Here is an 8,823-nt window from a genome sequence, read left to right on the forward strand (position 1 = left end):
GAGCAGCCAGAGCCACACGTGGTCACCCCGGGCCATCCCAGGGGCCCCTCAGGGGCAGGTCTGCAGCCTCTGCGTCAGTTTTCCCCTTGGAGCTTCCGATCCATGACCTGCCCCGTGAATTTTGTCAAGCCCTTTAAGCTAAGTTGATGACAGAGACAGGTGTAAAAATAGTTTCTTAGTAGCTGACCTGTGTGCAGGTGGGGGTCCTGGGCAGTGTGGGGGTCGTGGGAAGGCTGGTGATCCTGTGGGGGCTGGGGGTTCTGGGGAGGCTGGGGATCCTGGCAGAGCTGGGGATCCTGGGAAGGGTGGGGATCCTGGGAAGGTTGGGGGTCCTGGGAAGGTTGGGGGTCCTGGGAGGGCTGGGACCCTCCAGACCACAACCCCCAGGCTGGGGAGCTCACAGCAGGGTGGACCATGGTGAACGTAGGCTGCAGCACCTCCCAACCTGCAGGAGGAGGGAAACTGAGGCAGGAGATGTAATTCCCCCATCATGGCTCCCCTCTCATTCCATCCCCGAGGGTCCAAAGAAGGAGGCTCAGCAGCCACGGGGCCCCGGCTGTGCCCGGGCCCATAACGGTGCCTTTGTGCCACGGGCACGGCACCAGCAGCTCCACTGCTGACTCAGGGATTTTTCCTGGCCACCACCACCGCGGGAGCCCCGTGACCCATCGGTGGGGGGACCCTGCAAGGGGAGAGGGGTGGCAGCCAAGCGGTGAGGAGACGGCTCTGCAGAAACCCAGCAAGGGCGGGAGCTGCTGGGGCCGAGGGACAGAGGGGACAGCCCAGCCGAGCAGGACCCGGTGAGTGCCTTCGCTTTCTCTGGGGGGGTTAGATCAGCAAGAGCTCCTGATTAAACCGCTGGTGAAAGTCAGTCTTGGCTGCTCCAGCTGTGCCTGGAGTGGGCTGCCCATCTCTTCCTGTGGTAATAATCCCCAGGGACACGTAGAGACATGTAACCTGGGAACAGCTGATGGTGGTGTCACTCCTGCTGTCCCCAAAGGAAGGGCACTTGGGGACAGCTCGCACCCACTGCTGCAGGGACAGCCCGGCCAGGGACCCCACAGTCTGTGTTGTGCACCCCAGGCTCCCCCCACAGAGGGGGGGGAACAAGGAGCCCACTGGGTCCATTGTGCTGGAGGCACCAGAGGTACAGGACAAAACACTCCCTGACCCCCTCTTGATGAACCCGGGCTGATCTGGGGGTCCTGTGTGTGCAGAGGTGGGCTCTGCCCTCCCAGTGCCCACTTGAAGGGAGCAGGGAGCTCCTTTGCTCACTGGCCTTGATTTCCCAGAAGAGCATCTTGAAGATCAATTTAATTTTATTTAATTTTATTTTGGAGTCCCCAGGTCAGCCTCCTTGCTGGTACCCAAAGTCGTGGCCAACCTTTGAGCCGCAGGGACTCCCCACCAGAGCAGTGCACGTTCAGCCTCTCTCCACCCCAGCCCTGCCCCTGCTCCCTGGGGCTTCCCCAAGCCCAAACCCGCCAAGTTCAATCCCCAACCCTTCCAAGGACAACCCAGTGCCCCTGGCCGTGCCCAGCAGCCGATCCCCCGCCTTCACCAACCCGCTGTGGTGGGGCTGCATCCTTTTGCTGCAGACCCCATGGGCTCCCGGCACTTCCCTGCGCGGACCGTGCTCTTTGAGAGGGAATCCAACGGCGTCACGTACCGCGTGCCCGCCCTGCTCTACCTGCCCTGTGTGGCCAAGCTGCTGGCGTTCGCCGAGGAGCGGCTCAGCGCCGACGACGCCCACGCCAACCTGCTGGTGCTGCGCCGCGGCACCATCTACGGCAGCTACGTGGAGGTGGGACAGGGGCACACCCCGGGCTGGGGGGACACGCGGGGCTGGGGGCGTGGGGACAGGTGGGTGGTTGTCCTCGCTGCTTGTGTGTGGCACGGCTGAGCTCCTGGAGGCGGCTGCATGGCGGGGGGAGGCTGGGTGGGTGAGGTGAATCATGGAATCCCAGAATGGTTTGGGTTGGAAGGGACCTCAAAGGTCATCTCGTTCTACCCCCCACCTTGTGCAGGGACACCTTCCACTAGAGACCAGGTTGTTCCAAGCCCCATCCAACCTGGCCTTGAACACTTCCAGGGACAGGGCAGCCAGAGTTTCTCTGGGTGAAAAAGTAGGATGTTTCTCATCTGTCTCGTCCCTTTCCATTCTCTCCTCCTCCTCCTCCTCCTCCCTGGGCAGTGGGAAGACATGCGCGTGCTGGAGACGGCGACGCTGCAGCACCACCGGTCGATGAACCCCTGCCCGCTCTACGATGAATTCACGGGCACCCTCTTCCTCTTCTTCATCACGGTGCTGGGCAGGACGCCCGAAGCCTACCAGATTGTCACTGGCCAGAACGTCACCCGCCTCTGCTGCGTCACCAGCGCCGACCAGGGCCTGAGCTGGAGCACAGCCACGGACCTGACACAGCAGGTCATTGGTGCAGCCATCAAAGGTACCCAGCTGGAGAGGGCTGGGGAGGGGGAAGGATGGCCAGCAAGGAGGTGACCGTGGGTTTTGGCCTCCTGGAGCCACCTGTGGTGTGGCTGGAGGTGACCTTGGAGTAGGAAGCCCACAGGCTTCCAAGAGGGTGGAAGAGAACCTTAAGCAGAGGGGAGAGGGGATGGAGGGCGTATCTATATCGCTTGGGGTAGGAAGAAGATGGAGACCTCCCCACAGCCAAGGGTAGGACCATGTGTGAGGACAACTGGGCAGCACAAGGCTGCTCTCCCACCCCACCACCTGGCTTGGCTGGGCAGGGGAAGCCCTGGAGACCCTTCCACACTGGGCATGGAAGGGCACCGTGGTGGTCACTGTTTGCCCATTCCACCTTCACCGCATCCCATCTCCGCTCCGCAGACTGGGCGACGTTCGCGCTGGGCCCTGGGCACGGGATCCAGCTGCGCTCCGGCCGGCTGCTGGTGCCCGCCTACAGCTACCACATCGACTGCAAGGAGTGCTTCGGGCAGCTCTGCAAGACCACCCCCCACTCCTTCGCCTTCTACAGCGACGACCACGGCCACGGCTGGCGCTTCGGGGAGTTCATCCCCAACCTGCAGACGGGCGAGTGCCAGCTGGTCTCGGTGGATGAGGAGGATGGATCCAACGTCCTGTACTGCAACGCCCGCAGCCCGCTGGGCTTCAGGGTCCAGGCGCTCAGCACGGATGACGGGGCCGTCTTCCACAGGGGGCAGCTGGTCCAGCGGCTGGTCGAGCCCCCCCATGGCTGTCATGGCAGTGTCATCGGCTTCCCAGCACCATTTGTGTATGTCCCCACCATCTCCCAGGACTCTGTGTTGCCCCTCCGGGGCTCAGCTCGACGGCTGCTCCCCGGGATGTTCCAGAGGTTTCGGTACCTGCCCACCCGGAAGGTAGCAGGTGATGAGCTGCCCACTGTGGCCACCGGCAGCCACCACAAGCCAGACGAGCCCGATGAGGACTGTCCTACCCCAGGGCATCACCAACAAGCCCACAGTGTCACCTTGGCCCAGGGGGACCCTGCAGCAACCCCCAGCCCCACTCCCTTCTTCCAAGCGCCGACATGGATCCTCTACTCCCACCCCACCAGCTCCATGTCGCGGGTCAACATGGGGGTTCACCTGAGCACCTTCCCCAGGGATGCAGAGAGCTGGACAGAGCCCTGGGTCATCTACGAGGGCCCGAGTGCTTACTCAGACCTGGCTTACATGGAGCTGCCCTACGCGGAGGCCCCGGTGGCCGGTGGCACGGCCATCGCCTTCGCCTGCCTCTACGAGAACGGGACGAGGTCGCCCTACGAGCAGATCTCCTTCAGCATGTTCACGCTGCACGATGTGCTCCAGAACATCCTCGTGACAGCCACTGCTCCCCGCCAGGGCCGCAGCCCCCGGCGTCACGGGAAGCGGGGCCGAAGGAGCTGCCCCGTGTCCTAGTGACCCCCCAGGCCAGCCCCCCCCACCCCCCCAGTGCCAGATCCCGGGACATCAACCCATAGCCTGGGGTCCCACCCCGCCCCGTCCAGCACGGCCACATCACACAGAGCAGTGTTACCATCCCCAGGCTGGATTTGATCTCACTTTTATTGTTATTTTTTTAATTATGTATCTGTTGGTGGGGAGGCTTGTGCGCCCCACACAGCCCCAGGCTCCTTTCCAGCAAGAGCCACCTCATGAAACAGATACTGGGGGGCAACAGCAATGCCAAAAGGAGGCAGCTGGGGGCACCCTGTGCCATCCCTGTGTGCTGGGTCAGGGGGACACGGTGCTCCAGCTGTGCCACATCTGGTACCACCACCCTGCTCCGGGAGTTTCCCTCCCGTTGTTATAAATAGTTATGTTATATAAATGTTTTATATGTTATATAAATGTTTCGTGTTATATAACGTTAAATAGTTTCTTTTTCATGAAAAGGCTTTTTCTCAGTGGTCTCCCTGAAGTCACTGCGAGGGTTTGGGCTGGAGTAGAGTTCAGTTCCTTCATCACAGCTGGGATGGGGCTGGGTTTTGGATTTGGGCTGACGATAAAGAGATGTTTGTGTTGCATCACTTGTCTGTCTTGGGTTCTATTTCTATCTCTTTATTATTTTCCTTTACGTTACAATTTATTATTATTATTTCAATTATTAAACTGCTCTTATGTCAACCCATGAGTCTTCTCACTTTTACCCCTCTGATTCTCTCCCCATCCATCCCATGGGACGGGGGTGAGGGAGTGGCTGTGTGGTGCTCAGGTGCCAGCTGGGGTTAAACCACCACAATGGCCCAGTTACTGTTTAATCTGGCTCAGTGCTTTGGTGTTTTTAATCTGCTGCCACCATCACTGCTTTCCTTGGCCCTTGTCAGTGGGGGGCAAACACCCTCCCAGCACGGGCAGGCTCAGGCCCACACTGGGTCCCTGTGAAGGTTTAGGGGAGTGGGAGATGCACTGAAACCAGTGACCCCCCTGTAAGGACAGCAGTGGGGTCCTGGTCCTGGGGATGAGCAGCAGCTGCTTCTGACATTTGTGTGGGGGTGAACTTTGGGGGGCTACACCTCAATTCCAGCCCTGCCTCCTCCAGCAGGACTCTATCCAAGTGCTCCAGCCAGAGCCCAGCTCTGCTCCTCTGGTCTCCTTCCCCTCTCCCACCCTCTGCAGGTGACAAACACCAGCCCAGCTGCCCTAAATACGAACTGATTAAGAAAAATTAAATTAGTGTCCTGCTCTTGTCTCTGCAAACACCGTCGTGTCACATCTTGCACTGGGGTGGGTGGAGGCAGCCGAGGAAGCCGCTGGGCTCATGCTGGGGTGCCATGAGCCGAGTCCTCACCTCCATCCCTCACCTGGCTGCTTTCCAACCCCAAAGGGCCGGTGTCACAGTTCCTACCATACCTCCAGTTCGGCATGTGCCACCAGCCAAGTGACACCAGGGGTGACACCTCCTCCGAGTGCAGCCTCCTGGCACTGCCCCCGGCCCTACTTGCCCTCACAGAGGCCACAGAGGCAGCCGAGGCAGCCGTTGAGGATCTGGAGGAAGGACAGCACCATCTCGGCCACGCTGACGAGCAGCAGGATGGAGAAGAGGACGACGTTCCAGGCCACGATGCCCTCTGGCTCCAGGCAGATGCTCCAGGTGTGCCGATCGTAGAGGTAGGTCTTAGCCCTGTGTGACGGGGAGGGGAGGAGATGCAGGATGCTGCCCGTGGCAGGTCAGGAATCCCATCGCTTTCCACCACAGAGGGTGTCCCAGACATCCCGTCCTTCAGCCCGAGGGTGAGTGGGGTCAGGGGGGTGGTGGAGGTGCAAAGCACCATGTAGGAATTCATGGAAGGTGGGCACCCCTCGAGCTACCAGTCTTGCAAGCACCCACCCCCCCACACCATAATTAACACTGACTTAATTAGCAATAAGCCAGTGAGGCAGCACTGGTGATTCAGCCCCTCACCTGGCATCAGGCACCTGGCCAGTGGCATCCGGGAAGGGGTAACCCCAGAGGGCTCCGTGCCCCAGGCTGTGCTCAGAGGCATTGTAGAAGCAGAGGGGGCCGTTGGTCAAACCCACCCCGGAGAGGACGAAGCAGGCGGCAGCGCCCAGGAACGCCAGCTTGGAGAGCACGGTGGAGATGAAGGCCTGTGGGGAACACCGGGCAGGCAGAGGGGACACTGAGAGTCAGGTGGGCTCCAAAACACAGCTGCTGGTTGTCAGCGTGTTTGGCAGGGGGGAAAACTCCCCTCCCCTTCACCCCAAGGGGCTCCGGTCCCGGGCAGCTGTGGCTGTAACCATTGCTGAGCTGGGCAGAAGCAAGCAGGGAGTGGAGACAGGCAGGGATGGAAATGGGCAAGGAGTAGGGACAGGCAGGGAGGGAAATGGGCAAGGAGCAGGGACAGGCAGGGGTCTGCCATGCAGAACCTGGTGGGACAGAGCCCATGCCAGCACACATGGAAAGCCTGTCTTCTGGGAAGGGGCCACCATGCAGCATCCCTCCATGGGACCATGAGAAAGGCTGGTCTGTGCCATGAAGCTCCATAGGGCCATTGGAGAGGGACACCCTGCCAGGACCTGCCACAGGAGAGGGGCCACCTACCACATCCCACCACGGGATGAGGGGAGAGGGGGTCCATGCCATGTCCCACCGTGGGGCCATGGCAGAGCTGGCACCCTGCCAGTCCCCCCCCACATCCCACCCCACGCTGCTGGGCACTGCTCTAGCACAGGGGTCCCTTACATTCCAGCGGGTGCCGCAGTTGGAGCAGCCGGCACATCGCCACCCCAGTGCTGTGATGTGGGTCGCTGCCAGCAGCACCTGTGGGAAGGAAAATGAGGCTGGGGGACAAAGAGAAGCCACCTGCCCTGCTCCATCCCTCTGTCCCTGCTCCACAGGCCCGTGAGGGGGGACGGGTGTGACCCACAGTACTCACGGGGACGCCGCCTCCCCAGACACCCGGCACGGCCAGGGCGTGTCTGCTGATGTGCCCCTCCAACAGGTACTTGGATGCTCCGCCAGGGAAGAGCAGGAGGATGCTGGCTGCCATGGAGAGCATGCCCAGGGCCAGCAGGCAGGGACCCACAATCCGGCTGCACTTCCCCACACACATCTCTGTCCTGCATGGGAACGGGGAGGAAGAGGAGGAAAGAGCTGCGTTCAGCCTCGTGGGGCCCCACGGCTTCCCCACCCTGAGCCCATCCCACAGCTGTGGGAGAGCAGGAGTTACTGGGTGGTGGGTTTGGGTTCCAACCCACCCCACTGGCACTGCCCCTACTTGAGGGCAATTTCCAGTGGAAACCCTAATATTTCTTTGCCAAACAGGCAATGGAGTTTAAGACAACAGCGAGTCCCACACCAAGCCTTGAGACCTGTGCAACCTCAGGGTTGGCTTCTCCAGAATGTGTCCCTGCCCAGAGCTGGAGGGTTGGAACGAGATGGTCTTTAAGGTCCCTTCCAACCCAAACCATTTGTGATTCTGTGATTCTGTGATAATGTTACTGCAGGGGACAAACCACCCACCACGGCTCAGTTTGACTTTCAGCGTTTACAGTGAGCCAGGAAAGGGGTGAAATCCTTGGACAAGGACTTGTGAAGACACATCAGTCTCCAATCAAAAATCCAACAGCAACTCCACTCCTGTCATACATGAATCCTGCCGTAAGTCTGAGTATGCTGAAACTAATTAAAGTTAATTAAGAAAATGTTATCCTCTACCCTCCAACTCCACTGACATCTTACTAAGTTATGAGTTCACCTATAAAGCACCTGCCCATCTCCAGGTGATACCTTGTCCAAAATTACTTCTCTTCTGCACCTACAAGACAGGGATGCCCATTGGTCACTCTGGGACCTCTGAAAACAACCTGGTTTGGTGCTGTCCTGGCTCCCAGGTTTCTTCTACCCTGTGTTCTTTTTGTTCCGGGTTGGGTTTATGCATTTTCCCCTTTCCTGGTGGATTGTGACCCATTTTGCACAAGTTCCCCAGATTGAGCTGCTTCTGGCTCTGGATAATCTTTTTCAAGCTTGCTCTGGCTTTGCAAAGCAGAAGTGGCTGTGGCACCACTGCCCCACGTGGCTGTTAGTTGTTCCCGTGGGAAGAGCTGCCTCAGCCCCCTCGTGGGCCGGGGAGGAGCAGCTCAGGCAGCACATCCAGCCCAGCACGGCCCGAGGGGCTGGGGAGCAGCCACGCCAGTCCCAGCAGGATGCCGGGGGGGCTGAGCATGGAGGAAGGGGCTGGGAGACCTGTGTGGAGGGTGACACAAGCCAAGATGCCTGAGTGGACCATCAGCTCCCCCCCATCCTGGAGTTCCACCTCTCCTCTGTTTTCCATCCTCCCTGCCTTGGTTATACGGAATTTAGGGCCCCTCACCCTGTGTGGTCCTGCCTGCAGTCCAGGGATCGTGCGTGGTTGTCCATGAGTATCCAGTGGTGAGTCCCACCTCCCCACCACGGGGGAGCTCCTGCTCCTCTGAGCTCACAGCCCAGGCTCTCACCAGCCAGAGTTTTCTGCAACTTCAACCTCTCCAAGGATTCTCCTTCCCCTCCACAGCTGCCCTCTCCCTGGGGACGGCAGGAGGCCTCTTTCCCCTAGGGAGCTCCCCATGGTGTGCTGTCCCCTCAAAACGTTCCCCTTGAAGAAGCAGCTTCCCCCTCAGCCAGCACAGACAAACCCCTGCATGAGGGGAGGCAAAGCCAAAGCCCAGCTGACCCAGTCTCCGTCAGGACCCTCAGAAGCCTCGACCCTTCCGCCAGCACATCTCCATGGAAAAGCACAGGGATTCCAGCAAAGCCCAGGGAGCCTGTCCTCCCTGCTTCCTGGCTTACCTGGGAGTGATGCCACGTGGCGTCAGCAGCGTCCACCCCTCAGATGAGCTCTGTGCTGGAGGCAT

General features: G+C 60.1%; 2 protein-coding genes across 4 annotated transcripts; one reads left to right on the top strand and one right to left on the bottom strand.

Moving 5' to 3' along the window:
* Window positions 1–313: 313 nt before the first annotated feature.
* On the top strand, window positions 314–4,614 carry NEU4 (neuraminidase 4). Of its 3 annotated transcripts, none has more exons than XM_039391143.1 (4): window positions 314–800; window positions 1,341–1,804; window positions 2,195–2,450; window positions 2,855–4,614. In XM_039391143.1, the coding sequence occupies exons 2-4, from the start codon at window positions 1,604–1,606 to the stop codon at window positions 3,904–3,906; spliced, it is 1,509 nt and encodes a 502-aa protein (XP_039247077.1). In that variant the 5' UTR covers window positions 314–800; window positions 1,341–1,603; the 3' UTR covers window positions 3,907–4,614. The 3 variants fall into 3 exon arrangements, with proteins under 3 accessions (XP_039247077.1, XP_039247076.1, XP_027580710.1); XM_039391142.1 differs by having other exon boundaries at window positions 1,348–1,804; XM_027724909.2 differs by having other exon boundaries at window positions 1,599–1,804.
* An 810-nt stretch (window positions 4,615–5,424) lies between these two features.
* On the bottom strand, window positions 5,425–8,823 carry TM4SF19 (transmembrane 4 L six family member 19). The gene is made up of 5 exons (XM_027724911.2): window positions 8,759–8,823; window positions 6,867–7,050; window positions 6,674–6,751; window positions 5,894–6,078; window positions 5,425–5,611 (listed from the first exon to the last, which is right to left on the bottom strand). The coding sequence occupies exons 1-5, from the start codon at window positions 8,821–8,823 to the stop codon at window positions 5,425–5,427; spliced, it is 699 nt and encodes a 232-aa protein (XP_027580712.1).

The sequence above is a fragment of the Pipra filicauda genome, unplaced genomic scaffold (genome assembly GCF_003945595.2).
Source record: "Pipra filicauda isolate LSUMZ 115617 unplaced genomic scaffold, ASM394559v2 scaffold90_size2875636_pilon, whole genome shotgun sequence".
NCBI classification, from domain to species: Eukaryota; Metazoa; Chordata; class Aves; order Passeriformes; family Pipridae; genus Pipra; species Pipra filicauda.